At 36.8% G+C, this 16,309-nt stretch overlaps 2 protein-coding genes and 1 long non-coding RNA gene across 3 annotated transcripts in view; 2 read left to right on the plus strand and 1 right to left on the minus strand.

Annotated features, from left to right (window-relative positions):
- Window positions 1–16,309, plus strand: part of rbm38 (RNA binding motif protein 38) — a 199,313-nt gene that overhangs the window by 179,595 nt on the left and 3,409 nt on the right. The window lies entirely within an intron of this gene.
- p4htma (prolyl 4-hydroxylase, transmembrane a) overlaps window positions 1–16,309 on the plus strand; it is a 36,788-nt gene that overhangs the window by 15,794 nt on the left and 4,685 nt on the right. The window contains 6 exon segments of the mRNA NM_001080691.1: window positions 4,912–5,087; window positions 8,492–8,582; window positions 12,370–12,535; window positions 15,271–15,450; window positions 15,533–15,623; window positions 15,794–15,899. Of these exon segments, the coding sequence (NP_001074160.1) occupies window positions 4,912–5,087; window positions 8,492–8,582; window positions 12,370–12,535; window positions 15,271–15,450; window positions 15,533–15,623; window positions 15,794–15,899 (810 nt within the window).
- On the minus strand, window positions 3,436–5,020 carry LOC141380631 (uncharacterized). The gene is made up of 3 exons (XR_012398979.1): window positions 4,891–5,020; window positions 3,750–3,865; window positions 3,436–3,551 (listed from the first exon to the last, which is right to left on the minus strand). It is a non-coding gene; the product is annotated as an uncharacterized lncRNA (long non-coding RNA).

Below are 16,309 nucleotides of genomic sequence, written 5' to 3' on the forward strand. Positions count from 1 at the left end.
ATAAATTGATAGACAGATGACTAAGTTGGGTAAATAAACAGTTGATTAGACAGACAGTTGGATAGATTCATGATTAGATGCATTTGTACTGGATAGATAAATGTTTTTTATAGATGGTTGACCGCGAATTGATGGATATATCCTGATTTGATATATAGTTAGTTGTAGATACATAAACAGATCTGTGTTATTAATGTGTGTGTGGGTTTTGAGAGGGTTCAGACAGGGTGACTGTAAAGCTGAAGATCTAGGGAGGCTGGCTGTGACAGAGGTGTGTGAAAGGAAGTGTGTAAGTGTGAGAGGGCTGGAGTGGCGTCTGTGCGTGTGTGTGATGCTGAGGAGTTGTTCTTCTCCTGCTGGGAGCTCTACACAATGTCCACCCCAGAAATGGCCCTCACTTCCTGTCCGCTCCATTCCCAGGACCCGTTCCTTCCCCTCAGCCCATCTAATGAGTAGAGTGACCGCATCTCTAACCATGTGGAAGGGCTTTATGAAGAGCGCGCGTCTCTATATGCTTATGCATTATCTGCATTTGAATAGTGCTTGAACAAAGGCGATGAAACCTATATACAGTAATCTAAGTCACTGAGCACTCTCACCCATCCCAGAAAAAATAATGGCCCCCGCCGGAACACATTAATGGCACAGTCTCATTAACACTCTCAATAGGTCAGGCAATACCATGAGTCTCAGAGAGGAGGATGGGCACAATTCATTATTTTTGCCATCTCAGTGGCCACTGCTCACAGTCTTAGCCATTTACTAATGTGACCATTACTCAGATTATATAATAATGTCATCATTATAGTTTTAATTCTTAACTTACTTAACTCTTAACTAACCCTAATCTATCTATCTATCTATCTATCTATCTATCTATCTGTCTGTCTGTCTGTCTGTCTGTCTGTCTGTCTGTCTGTCTGTCTGTCTGTCTGTCTGTCTGTCTGTCTGTCTGTCCGTCCGTCCGTCCGTCCGTCCGTCCGTCCGTCCGTCCGTCCGTCCGTCCGTCCGTCCGTCCGTCCGTCCGTCCATCCATCCATCCAACTATACAAATATCCATCCATCCATCCATCCATCCATCCATCCATCCATCCATCCATCCATCCATCCATCCATCCATCCATCCATCCATCCATCCATCCATCCATCCATCCATCTATCTATCTATCTATCTATCTATCTATCTATCTATCTATCTATCTATTTATCTATCTATCCATCATCCAAATATATATTTATCCATCTATCCGTCCGTCTGCCCATCCATCCATCCATCCATCCATCCATCCATCCATCCATCTAACTTTTCATCCATCCATCCATCCAAATATCCATCTCTCCATCTATCCGTCCATCTGCCCGTCCGTCCATCCATTCATCTATCCATTCATCCATCCAAACATCTGTCTATCCATCTATCCGTCTGTCCGTTCGTCCGTCCATCCGCCCATCCTTCCATCCATCCATCCATCCATCCATCCATCAAACTATACAAATATCTATCTATCCATCCATCCATCCATCCATCCATCCAAATATCTATCTATCATCCATCTATCCATCCATCCATCCATCCAAATATCTATCTCTTCATCTATCCGTCCATCTGCCCGTCCGTCCATCCATCCATCCACCCATCTATCCATTCATCCATCCAAACATCTGTCTGTCCGTCCGTCCGTCCATCCACCCATCCATCCATCCATCCATTCATCCATCCATCCGAAACTTATGAATAATTATATCTTCTCAAAATAACATTTTAAACATTTTTTTTTAATTTTATTATATTCCTCGTATAATTTATAACATTGGTATGTTTAACTGTAAATTGACTTAATAGAAAATTGTTAATATAAATATATACTATTTATTAATTAATTATCTACTATAAATTAAAATTCTTGTTTTTTAATACATTTATTTTGGACATTTAAACAGAACTCTTTAGACCAGATGTTCCTCAAAATAAGAACATATTATAACATTTTAAAGTCAACTGCTTAGATGGTCAATTGTTTTAAAGTGATTATGAAAAGGTAAACTATTTTTCTATATTGTTTCTGAAGACAGACAGTTTTTTACACAGCAGATGTGCTTCTGGAACTGGCCTCAAACTGACCTGTCCTGATTTACTGCCCACTTCCACGTTTACCAAGGATGCTTGTCATGATGCTTGTCACCAAAGGAGAATTGATTGCATTAACACTTGTTTGCAGTTCTGTTGATTAGCACTGCCTAGTGTGACTGTGATCCTTTAATCCTTCAGTCTAATCTGATAATGTTCACATTCTCTCTGTCTGCCTCTCTCACACACACACACTTACTTCTACAATAGATCAAACACACACAGGCTTAACACATTAGGATCATCTGCTGATGCTTTAACTGTTCAGAGTTGCATGTAAATCAACACCTGAGCAAGAACAGAGCAACCGTCTGATATTCGCCTCATCACCCATCGTCATGGAGGAAACATGGAGCATTCAATCGATCATAACTGTTAAAAATTTTTAAAAATATGTTTGTAAAATGCAAGTTTACTAAACTAAGGTAACCTTAACCCAAAAAGTTTACCATTTAGTTTAAAAACTAAACCTAATAAGTACTGTGAACTTAACTATTTGAGTGAACGAAGCAATTTGAGCACAGTAAATGAAGAGAACTCTGAGTACTGTAAAACCCAATAAGTTATGGCAACTCAAACCATTTGAGGAAACCGATCGCTACAAACAATTTGAGTTAAACTAATCTATATAAGTACTGTAAATTTACTCCATTTAAGTTGAAATAATGAGGTATTTATTTAACTCATTACCTTCAACACTGAGTTTAAAACTCTTTTCAAATTAGTAGAATCAACTTTTTTTGTAAATGTTAACTACACTCATTTCATTTAATAATAGAGTGTAGTATACAAATATGACATTTTTATCAAGTATATATATATATATATATATATATATATATATATATATATATATATATATTGACTGCCAAATGGTTTATATTTAAAACAGGTACTATTTTGTCCAAGCAAAACTAAAATGTTGTCATTTTTGATGCTATAAGGGAATTTATTATACAGTTTGTTTATATATTTAGGAAAACAGCTCATAAATGACACAGATTTGGGTATTTTGGAATAATTAAAGTGCTGAATGTTTCCTGTGAGTGTTGGGTTTAGGGGTAGAGTTGTGGTATGGGATAGAATATACTGTCAGTTCAGTATAAAAATCAATGTCAATGAGCAATGTCCTCATAAAGATAGCTGTGCGTGTACGTGTTCGCACACATTTAGGTGTGTGTATGTACAGTGGTGTAACAAATTGTTTGCCTTTTCCTATTAATATTTTGTTTGCATGTTTGTCACATTTTAATGTTTCAGATCATCAAACAAATTGAAATATTATTAAAAATATCATCATGGAGTTTGTAAATGAAGGTTTTTATTATTAAGGGAAAACAAGATACAAAACTACACAGCCCTGTGTGAAAGAGGGTTTGATTTTTGTTCTGGGGCTGCTTTGGTGCTTCAGGACCTGGAAGACCTGTTGTAAAACATTACAATTTCAGCTTCAAAAAGAGCTAAAATTCAATCTTTACGCTTGAACATGACTCATGATTCACTATTTTGAGACAGTTCACAAAACCAGTATGAATTTTTTTCAACACAAATTTGACTTATTTGGATTTTAGGTTTAACTCATTGATTAGGTATCCACCTACCCTGATACCTGATACTATACCTAATACCCTGAAAGAGAAGGTCTGGCCATCTGTTAGTGACCTCAAGCTGAGGTGAACTGGGGTTCTGCAACAGGACATTGATCCAAAACATAACAGCAAGTCCACTTCTGAATGGCTGAAAAAAAAACAAAATAAAGATTTTGGAGTGGCCTAGTCAAAGTCCTGACCTGTATCCAATTGAGATGATTATCTTAAAATGGCAGTTCATTCTTAAAAACTCTCCAATGTGGCTTAATTACAATAATTCTGCGAAGATGAGTGGGCTAAAATTTCACCACAACAGATGTGTAATAAACATGATGTAGAATACGAAATCAGTAAGGTCGCGAACACATTTTTCACACCACTGTATGTATGGTCACAAAGGCTGGATTATTTTACCATAAATACATTTTATCATAATTTTCATAAACATAATAAATATGATTTAAAGCTTAAGAAACATCTTATTAGTGTTTTATAATATTATATAATCTAATATAATAAAAATCTAATCTAATATAATCTAATATAAAACAATATAATATAATATAATATAATATAATATAATATAATATAAAATATTTTAATATAATATAATAATATAATATAATAATAATATAATATAATATAATATAATATAATATAATATAATAATATAATATATAATAATATAATATAATATAATAATATAATAAAATATAGAATGTAATATAATAATATAATACAATACAATATAATAATCTAATATAATATAATATAATATAATAAAATAATATAATATAATCTAATATAATCTAATATAATATAATATATTATATTATAACATGATATAATATAATAATCTAATGTAATATAATAATATAATATAGTAATATAATAATATAATATAGTAATATAATAATATAATATAATATAATATAATATAATATATGTGTTGTTTGGTGTTTGTGGAAATAATTAGACATTTTAGAAACATTTTTTTACATGAATATAAATAAAAAACTGCATATATTTGGATGAGAACCAATTTTAATATTATAAAAAAGATTCACTCTCACTTTTGATCAATTTAATGCATCCTTACTGAATTTGAAAATGGATTCTTTTCAAGAACGATGGTTTCCTGTTATCGATCGGATGCAATATACAAACCGACACCTGCATATTGTTTTGTCTCAGAGATCCCAGGATTCCTGAGTGTGGAGGAGAGTAATGTGGTGATGCAGCTGGCGCAGTTGAAGGGTTTGACCCACAGCTCTCTTCTTACTAATCCTGACCAGGAGGAGCAGCTCACTCAGGACGAGCTCTTCAGCCTCCTTGACCTCAACCAGGACGGCCTTCTGCAGAGGGAGGAGGTCAGACACTGTCACCATTACACAATCACTGCTGATGTCCACTCCAAAATGAACATTCTGTCATCATTTATTTAAAACTTGTTTCATGTCAAACCTATAAGACTTCATTTCTTTTGTGGAACAGAATTGAAGATAGTTTGCAAACTTCATTAAGTCGGTGGAAATTACCATTACGGTGACCAAGAGAGCTCAAATGTGGGATAGTCCACCCAAAAATGAAAATAAACTCACTAATGATGAGTATATTTTCTCAAGTGGTTCCGAATCTTTTGGAGTTTCTTCATTCTGTTGAACACAAAAGAAGATCTTTTAAAGAATGCTGAAAACCTTAAAGTATTGATTTTTATAATAGGAGAAACAAATAAAGTTACAGCTTTCTTCAAAATATCTTCTTTTGTGTAGTAGTGTGTGGAATAAATTAACGCAAAGTAGATGATGGCAGAATGTTTGGTTTTTTGGGTGAACTATACCTTTAAGAAAACACATGCTGTTCATGATGTGATAGATAGATAGATAGATAGATAGATAGATAGATAGATAGATAGATAGATAGATAGATAGATAGATAGATAGATAGATGACAGATAGAAAGAAAGAAAGAAAGAAAGAAAGAAAGAAAGAAAGAAAGAAAGAAAGAAAGATGATAGATACAAGTACAAAATGCACTACAAATAGTGCAGGCCACAAAATAAATGTGTCAGCAGAGCCCAGAAGGGATGAATCCGAATGCAGTTTACGTTTGTTTACAAAATAACATTTCATTTCATTTTAATTGTGCAATTTGTCTGATTATTTGGGATAAAAATATACAATTATTAAGGAATCGTATGACCAGGACGTTTTAAATTAACAAAAACCTCAACTCAACTCATCTCTAAACAGGAAGCAGCCGGGTTTGTCACTTTTTGGCTTCCTCTAACATATTTGTGTTGTGCTCTGCATTATTTACAGCACATTTCTGTGTTTTCATTTGTTGTCAAATTGACGGAGATGTTTTCACAGTTTATTAGTGTTTTTCTATTTGAATCTTTTCTTAACTTGCTCTTTAAGTTCTCTTGGCCACCATACACAATGGATTGGTTGTCATAATTTGTCAAAATAGCAAAAAGTAGATATTTTGAAGAATGTTGAAAAGCGCTAGACACGACATCCATAGTAGGAAAAACAAATACTATGGAAATCAATGGTTATCAGTTTTCAACATTCTTTAAAATATCTTTTGTGTTCAACAGAACAAAAAAACTTAAACTGGTTTGGAACAAATCAATAATGACTAAACGATGGCAAGATTTTCAATTTTGGGTGAACTATCCCTTTAAGAAAACACATGCAAATAGAAAATGCTCTACAAATAGTGAAGGCCACAAAATAAATGTGTCAGCAGAGCCCAGAAAGGGATGAATCCGAATGCAGTTTACATTTGTTTACAAAATAACATTTCATTTAATGTAAATTGTGCAATTTGTCTGATTATTTCGGGTTAAAAATATACAAAGAATAAGGAATCGTATGACCAGGACGTTTTAAATTAACAAAAAAAACTCAACTCATCTCTTAACAGGGAACAGCCGGGTTTGTCACTTTTTGGCTTCCTCTAACATATTTGTGTTGTGCTCTGCATTATTTACAGCACATTTCTGTGTTTTCATTTGTTGTCAAATTGACGGAGATGTTTTCACAGTTAGTGTTTTTCCGTTTGGATCTTTTCTTAACTTGCTGCATGTTTAAGCTCTCTTGGCCCCCATACACAATGGATTGGTTGTCATAATTTGTCAAAATAGCAAAAATTAGATATTTTGAAGAATGTTGTAAAGTGCTAGCCACAACATCAATATTTGAAAAACAAATGCTATGAAAATCAATAGTTCTCGATATCCAACATTCTATAAAATATCTTCCTTTGTGTTCAATAGAACAAAAAAATTTAAACGATGGTGGGATTTTCAATTTTGGGTGAACTATCCCTTTAAGAAAACACATGCAAATAGAAAATGATCTACAAATAGTGCAGGCCACAAAATAGATGTGTCCGCAGAGCCCAGAAGGGATGAATCCGAATGCAGTTTATGTTTGTTTACAAAATAACATTTCATTTAATGTTAATAGTGCAATTTGTCTGATTATTTTGGGATAAAAATATACAAAGATTAAGAAATCGTATGACCAGGACATTTTAATAAAAAAAAAACTCAACTCACCTCTAAACAGGAAGTAGCCGGGTTTGTCACTTTTTGGCTTCCTCTAACATGCTCTGCATTATTTACAGCACATTTCTGTGTTTGCATTTGTTGTCAAATTGACGGAGATGTTTTTACTGTCTATTAGTGTTTTCTATTTGGATCTTTTTTAACTTGCTGCATGTTTAAGCTCTCTTGGCCACCATACACAATTTATTGGTTGTCATAATTTGTCAAAATAGCAAAAAGTAGATATTTTGAAGAATGTTGAAAAGAGCTAGCCACGACATCCATAGTAGGAAAAACAAATACTATGGAAATCAATGGTTATCAGTTTTCAACATTCTTTAAAATATCTTTTGTGTTCAACAGAACAAAAAAACTTAAACTGGTTTGGAACAAATCAATAATGACTAAACGATGGCAAGATTTTCAATTTTGGGTGAACTATCCCTTTAAGAAAACACATGCAAATAGAAAATGCTCTACAAATAGTGCAGGCCACAAAATAAATGTGTCCGCAGAGCCCAGAAAGGGATGAATCCGAATGCAGTTTATGTTTGTTTACAAAATACCATTTCATTTAATGTAAATTGTGCAATTTGTCTGATTATTTTGGGATAAAAATATACAAAGAATAAGGAATCGTATGACCAGGACGTTTTAATAAAAAAAAAACTCAACTCATCTCTAAACAGGAAGCAGCCGGGTTTGTCACTTTTTGGCTTCCTCTAACATGGTCTGCATTATTTACAGCACATTTCTGTGTTTTCATTGGTTGTCAAATTGACGGAGATGTTTTTACTGTCTATTAGTGTTTTTCTATTTGGATCTTTTTTAACTTGCTGCATGTTTAAGCTCTCTTGGCCACCATACACAATGGATTGGTTGTCATAATTTGTCAAAATAGCAAAAAGTAGATATTTTGAAGAATGTTGTAAAGCGCTAGCCACGACATCCATAGTAGGAAAAACAAATGCTACGGAAATCAATGGTTATCAGTTTTCAACATTCTTTAAAATATCTTCTTTTGCAGAACAATAACAACACTGACAAACAAATCAATGATGAGTAAACGGTGGTGGGATTTTCAATTTTGGGCAAACTATCCCTTTAAAAGATGACACGGGTGAATTATCCTCTCATGGCGAGAGTGTGAATATGATGAACTGAGACAGATTAATAACATGATAATTCCTGGAGCTTAAAGCATCTGTTCTGCTGCAGATTTTGAGTCTTTCCCACTCCACCGATGGATCTTGGCTGAGCTCATACAATTTACGGAAAATCCACACCGGGCTTGAGACCAACCCTTCTGGTAAGTGAAGTGTGTGTGCGTGTGTGAGAGCGGTGGGTCTGATACAATGACACGACATGCAGTGTTTTCTAGTAGCTTCCGGATGGATCCTATTAAAGTCTCATTAATGGGGGGGTTTACACACACACACACATCCGCCTGGCATACGGACTCACCGAGGTAACGTCCCCTCTTCCGGTCCCCCCTGCCCTATTGTCTGGAGAGCATCCCGCTGTGGTTCGGTTCCGGAGGGGAAAGAGTGAAGACCCACTGACCCGCGAATAAAGGAGAAAAACACAGAAATGCTATTCTTGTTATTCTCGCCTGGTCTATTGTAACGCTGCCATCAACAATATTTGATCTGTGATATTTGCGCAGGCAAGCGTCTCTATTGCTGTTGCTCATATTTATAGTATTCAAGCACACCATTTCCTCTTGTGTGTTTAAAAAAACAACAAAACACCATACAGATTGGGAACAAGGGTGAGTAAACGATGAGTAAATGTTGTTTTTTGGGTAACCTATCCCTTTAATACATGATGTGTAATTTAATTTGACCTACGACTGTAAAAAATATGGACAACGCAACAGCTCCTTTTCCTGTTGAACGCTTTGAAGGTAAAACACCTCATGACGGGCACAAACTGTCGCAAAAGACTGCTGAAATAGAGTGGAGGAACTATGACGTCACTTTGTAGGCTAATCTACTTTATGCTAGCTAATCTGCTAGCATAAAACTGGTTCCCTCGTGAAAATCCCAATGGGATTTTCCCATAGGCTTTTCGAAGATTGCAAATAATAAGCTCTGTGTTCAAACACTGTTCATTATACTTACACGTTTTCTTCAGCCGGATAATCCTCACACATAAATACAACTTTGAGCACTTTTGGATCTTAAATACGAACGCTAGAATTGAAAAGCTAACATTAGGCTATAAACAGACTACAGTGCCCTCTGGGCGCTCGTCTGACGTCAGCACTACCCTGATACAGACAACTTATCAAGCTTATTTTTAGAAATATTGTCCATGACAAAGAGCTAATCTCTCTGTATATTATATTATAATCCATGCTATGTATTGTAAACAAATAAATACACAAAAACACATAGACCTATGTGCCTATTGGATCGTTTTTATCGTTTTACACTCTGAAATAAATATAAAAATGGCGCGTTCCCTTTCCTTTTCATTACAGGTGCCGTCTCCGCTCCTATGCAATCCTCAAAACAGTCATATAATGGTGCATGTCTGTCAGCTGACGCGCTCCATAGTGTTAAATAGACTCTGTTTCCCAAACGGACTCTGTATACGCGATTTGAAGCGGAGCGAAAGTCTGGCTTTTGGGTGCGTGTTTAAACAGACATATACACATAATTAATAATAATAATATCTAAAGATGTCGATCTTGGTGTCTTTTTTTTTTTTTTTTTTTTTTTTTTAGTTTCTTAATATTTTATTTTTCAGTGTAACGTTATATGGTACCATTTCAGTAAGGATTGTAATTCAGAACAAACTACACTTGCCAAGTGTTAACTGTCTCCATGAATTGTAAGGAAATAAAAGCTTTTGAATGGTTTGATCTAATTTTGAAAGTTTTTTTTTTTTTTTCCAAGTTAAACATGTTTATTTAAGGTTTTCAAAAAATTTTACAATGTGCTTTTACAGACATAATCAAAGGCAAGTTTTACAAAAATGTGCAAAGAATTGTAGGAATTGTAGTAATCCTTAAAAACAAGCCAGCAGATATATGGAGGTAAGGGGAAAAAAAAAGGAAAAAGGGAAACGTCATACTATCTATAAGTATCAATATTGGCAACCAATTAGTCATATAGTCCCTGGAAAGGCACACAAAACTAAATATATATTTTCCTCATCACAGCACATTCCTAATAATATGGACATGTCATTTGAAAAAAAGAACATTAGAACAGAACAAAAGAAGATTAAAAAAACAACAAAAATAACAAACAAAAAACAAAAGACCATTCTCTGAGCCTCTGACAACCCTCCTCTACAAAACAAAAACCTAATTAACACAAAACTATTTCCCTCACATGTGAGGGCAAGTGATCTATAAAAGGAAACCATATATTTTGAAAACTTTGTATGTTGTCATTAAGCACAGCTGAAAGCCTTTCATGGGGCAAAACCGCAAACATCTCTCTGTACCTTTGTGTCACAGTGGGGGGAGTGTGTTTTATCCATCTAATAAGGATGCATTTTCTTGCCACAAGTAGCAATTTATCTAACAATTTATAACCTTTGGTGTCAAGGGTCAATGACATTGCTTGTGTTTTAGAAGGGAGTCCCAAAAGAAAAAGACCAGGATCTTTTTTTAATTTGATCTTAAAAATTGTACTAATGTCTTTTTTTTTTCAAGCACAACTAATTTCATCTTAAATGAGCATAAAAAGTTAGGAAAGCAGTCGAATGCCTTCATTATATTGTTAGATGTGTGCATTTTTAAAGTGAGACCTGTTATTTAATGTAATCAAACGAAAAAATCTAAATAAAAAAGAAATTCGTTGTTTGCTCTTTATTTAGAATGTGTAAGTTATACAGTGAGGAAACAGCTAATGAGGTTTGATAGCTTGATTCTATTTCATTATAACAGCTATTAATTTTAATAAGCTGAACTGTTTGCTAATGTATTTGCTGCTAATGTATGGCTGCGCCCGAAACCGCATATTTCCATACTATAAAGTACACTAAAATCAGTATGCGAGCCGAGTAGTATGTCGAAAATCAGTATGCGAGAAGTACCCTGATGATTTACTACTTCCGGCGAGATTCTGGAGTGCGAATCCCATGCATGCTGCGCTATCCCATGAAGCCCTGCGAGCAAATTCATGAATGTGAGTAAAGCGACGCAATCGATGCAGTTAGGTCATGTGACCATGACAAAATGGGGGATGCAGTAAGTCCGAATTCCATTCATACTTTTCGCATTCATACTGTATAGAACATACTTATCTAATGGCCGAGTAGTACGTTTAAATTCAAATGCAGTACCTATTGAGTAGTAGGCGGTTTTAGATGCAGCCATGGAAGTGAAGCGACGCAACTGACGCAGGTAGATCACGTGACCATGGCAAAATGGCGGATGCAGTAAGTCTGAATTCCATTCATACTTTTCGCATTCATACTGTATAGAACGTACTTTTCTAATGGCCGAGTAGTACGTTTAAATTCAAATGCAGTACATACTGAGTAGTAGGCAGTTTCAGACACAGCCTATATATTTTTTTGTTTTTAAATAATAATAATAAAACAGTGGCAACTGTCTGTGAATACAACGAGCTTCTAATGGCAAAAATGGTAATTTTTTTTTTTTGTAATCACACTTGCTAAAAACATTCTGCAGAAACACTTTAATTGACATTTTCCCTTTTGTACATGTCATCAGAGGAGGAAAGCTCCGTCATTAGTGATGATCTCTCCCTCATTAACAGGAAGTTATTCTTGTTTTTGAATCTGAGCTCCACCCTCGTTTGAAAAGTGCACAGTCTCATTTAAATTTAAAGCGACAGTCACCAAAATGGCACAAGTAGGATCAAAGCCTAATAGGGGCAGCTTTAAAGAGTTATAAAACAGTATTTGTGGAATATTTTGAGCTCAAACTTCACATACACACTCAAGGGACATCAGAGACTTGTTTTACATTTTGTAAAAATCAGCATAATAGGCCCCCTTTAAAAAGGTTTAGAACACCTTAGCAATACCCTAGCAAACTTATAGGAATGTGATATTATTCCTGCTATTCTACAGTGAAGCCGCAGCTGACTTGTATTGATGTGTGTTTGCAGGAGTTTTGTCTCTGCAGGAGTTTAAGCGTGTGAGTGGAGGAGTGCTGCGTTACAGCGGTACTGCTCAAGGCCTGGACGGACACACCAAGGTCAGACAGAGAAGCACACACACGCGGCTGTACCTTGGAGAGGGCACACACCACCTGCTGAAAAGCGTCAGGAACAGGTAATGCATGCTGAAGGCTGGAAAAGAGAGTAACGCTCAGGGCCTTGTTCAATCTGTCACAGCAGACCACATTACTAAGTTACAATTCTGTCAATATTTACTCACCTCATATCAATCCAATGCCATTCCAGTGCCTTTCTGCTGCCAAGACAGTTGAAACTTTGTTGTGTTTTTTTTCAATCTGTACACTTCTGTTGTACAAACAAGATACGAGTTTTGTTTTGGACTCTTGTATTAAATTGAGTCAATTTTTAGTTCCGTTATAGAACACAACAAAAATATTTTGTCAAAGACTATAGAATACACAAGGCATGCCATTTGTATAGTTTTGTATTGGGAAAATTGTAACGGTCAATAGATACCAGTAGATACCCTTTCACACAGTGATACCGGTAAATGTATGGAAAATTTTACCGGTAACTTTACCGGTGACTTTACCGGTAAATTCAAAAAAGCGCTGTTCACACAGACAAGGACATTACAAAATTTTTCCAGAAAAGAGCATTCACACATCCATCCCAAAATACCGGTAAATTCTGACATCATTAACCAGAAATGAGCTCTAAACGGCTGCGCTTGTATTTGTAAACATTGGACTACATCACAAACTCTGTGGATGAATCAGTATTGTGAAAAACTTCGATGAAAACATATAGAGAAACACTTTCACATGTCGAGATGTACATGATATGTTTGTGTGCTGGCGCTCGCGGGCTGTTTCACGGCCACACGCAAAGCTTGAAGTTAAACAACGGCTTATCATAAGCATCTTATCGATAATTATTTACTCGGATGGCATTAAGATGAGCATACAAACGTTATATGACTAATTTCTAGCAGGTAAATGTGTCTGGGAAAATATTCAAAGGCTTTTATTTTCGTAAACCGTGCGGATGTGAATGCGTCTGGCTGTTCTGATTGGCTAAAGCAGGCGTCTCACATCAGCACATTCTAGACGTGTACGCGCTCTTTCCGGATATCTTCCTTCTGCGTTCACACAGCGCAGCATTCCGGCAAATTACCGGTAATGTTACAACTTCTCTTTCCTGAAAACAGCCAGGACGAATTTACCGGTATTTTTAAAAAGGGGCCGTTCACACACACACACCTTTCTAAAAAATTGCTGGTAATTTTCCGGAAAGGTCTGTATGTGTGAAAGGGGTTAAAGGTGAATGAAGCCCCGCCTACTAGCACAGGAGTCAATCAGCAAACAATATAAACTAATGTTTCTCCGGCGCAGGGGCTCAGACCAGATGGGAGTTTCTGCAGATTTTGTGTGATTGAAACCTTTAGAAATGAAACTAAATTTCACACTGCTGTTCTTTAATTTTATTGGCGATTGCTAATATGCAATCTAATCGTAAGCTTGGCAGGTAGTTTTGGAGAATTTGATGTTTCCCTAGAATGCCCGAGCATACTGCCCAAGAGGTGTTTCAAAGATGGCCGCTGACTGATTTGGCGTGCTATAAAGGGACTTTGATTTTGTTTAATAGAACCAAGTGCGTAGAGTGCTAAAGTGTGCCCTGCGCGCTTGCATTTTTTAAAGAAACTTCTTTATTGTATTATTCTTTATTTATTTTTTAATGTTATCTGTCAGATTTTCATTGTATTGATGTACACTTGGCAAATGATGATAATTTATACGCTATTTCTCTGTGAAAAAATGTTTGAAATATGAAGGTAAATAGTCCTTGTGGTTATTCATGGAATAATGAAATGAAAATGAGAGTGGCCGTCTAACTAATGACGCATTGTAATTGACTATGGGATTAAAGGGTGGAGTGAGAGGATTGTATCACACACTGAGGAAGGCATTGTGCCAAAACGTTTGTGTTTTTAAACCACCCAAAGAAGGAAAAAAGAAAAAAGTATGAAGCAATTACTTGACGAGTGCGAATCATTACCTTTTTGTTTAATAGAACCAACAAAAATCAAACTGGTTTGAAACAAGTCAAGGTCAAGTCAAGCCTGTGAGTAGATGATGAGAGAATTTAAAACTTTAAGTGAACTATCATTTGACCCAGTTCACCGCAGATGGTTTGTTCTAGAGATCTGCGCTGGACTAAATTTTGAATCCTGCACCCGCCAGGTTTTAGCCCGAACCCGACCGCTCCCGCTTATATTCAGCATTTGTTGTTCCGCTGCCCGCCCCGCCCCATTTTCTACCCGCCGTGCCCGTTCCCATTAATTGACGGGGGGGGGGAGAACAAAACTGAAAACCACCCAGCTATACAGAGTACAGACAGCCTATAACACGCTGTCTGTATAAACACACACACACACACAAACACACACACACACACACACACACACACACACAAGCACAAGCAAGTGACACACACACAGACAGCGTCTCGCTCTCTCTTTCATTCACACACACAGAGAGAGAGAGAGAGAGAGAGAGCTCTCATTCGCACACACACATAGACAGCAATAAACAAGCTAAACGCAGCATCATGCTGTCTCTTACACACACATACATGCCCGTGCTCGCTTGCTCCGTCCAAAATAAAACCGTTACGACCACTCCTGCGATTTATTCAGGAAATGTATTCCTGTGCCGCAGAAATGTGATCGGGTCCCGCGGGAATGCAGACCTCTAGTTTGTTTTGCTTTCTTAACCAAACTTTGGGCAAAATTGCTAAATGTCTGGTTATTGGCTAGACCTATATGTCACAAAACAGAACTAGTTTAAACACACAAAAAGCACAGACGATGATTCAATCTTTCTCCAGAGTGACCCGTTTAACACGACTGCCATCCTCATTGGTCGATCTCAGCGAGGCAATGGAAGTTGTCCGTTATGAGCAGGGTGGCTTCAGCCACGCCCACCACGACAGCAGCCCCACCCACCCCGACAACAGCTGCACCCACACACATCTGGCAGCAAACACCTCCAACCAGGTGGCATGCAGGTATACTCCTGATAAGATATTGTGCCTAATTGAACTGAATGTTTAAAACATTACCAGATATACGAGAGTGTCTTCTTCACAGATATCTGACGGTCTTGCTGTATCTGAACTCTGCGGATAGCGGAGGAGAAACCAGCTTCCCCGTCGCTGACAACCGGACTTATGAGGAGGAGGTGAGCCGTGCCCTGTTTCTGTGGCAACAGAGGGTGGTGAGCTCTGTTGCCGTAGCGACCAGGCAGGAACAGGAAGAGGGTCCTGAAATATGATGTCTATCTTGGGCATTTGATGTTGCTGCAGCTTCACCTGAAAACTGTGTGTGTGTGTGTGTGTGTGTGTGTTTCAGGTCTTGGGCGATCTCTCCCAGCAATATTGTGATAAAGGCAATCTGAAGGTCAAACCCGTAGCCGGAACTGCTCTGCTGTGGTACAACCACCTCTCAGATGGCAATGGTGAATTCATTTTATGGCATACTTCCCTTTAACTTTGTAATCCAACTAGCACCATTGTTAAAAAATGTTGAAAATTTTTCAAACAAACATGCTAATTCATACCACTCTGCTGAAAAATCCAGCTTAAACCAGCCTAGGCTGGTTGGCTGGTTTTAGCTGGTTGACCAGCCTGGTTTTAGAGGGATTTTGGCCATTTCCAGGCTGGTTTCCAGCCATTTCCACCCTGGTCTTAGCTGGTCAGGCTGGAAAATGACCAGCTAAATCCAGCTTGACCAGCTTGGTTTAAGTTGGACGTAGCTGGTTTTGGCTGGACTCCCAGATTGGCTAGGCTGGTCAAGCTGGTTTTAGCTGGTCATCTCCCAGCCTGACCAGCTAAGACCAGGCTGGAAATGGCTGGAAACCAGCATGAA

The sequence above is a fragment of the Danio rerio genome, chromosome 23 (genome assembly GCF_049306965.1).
Source record: "Danio rerio strain Tuebingen ecotype United States chromosome 23, GRCz12tu, whole genome shotgun sequence".
NCBI classification, from domain to species: Eukaryota; Metazoa; Chordata; class Actinopteri; order Cypriniformes; family Danionidae; genus Danio; species Danio rerio.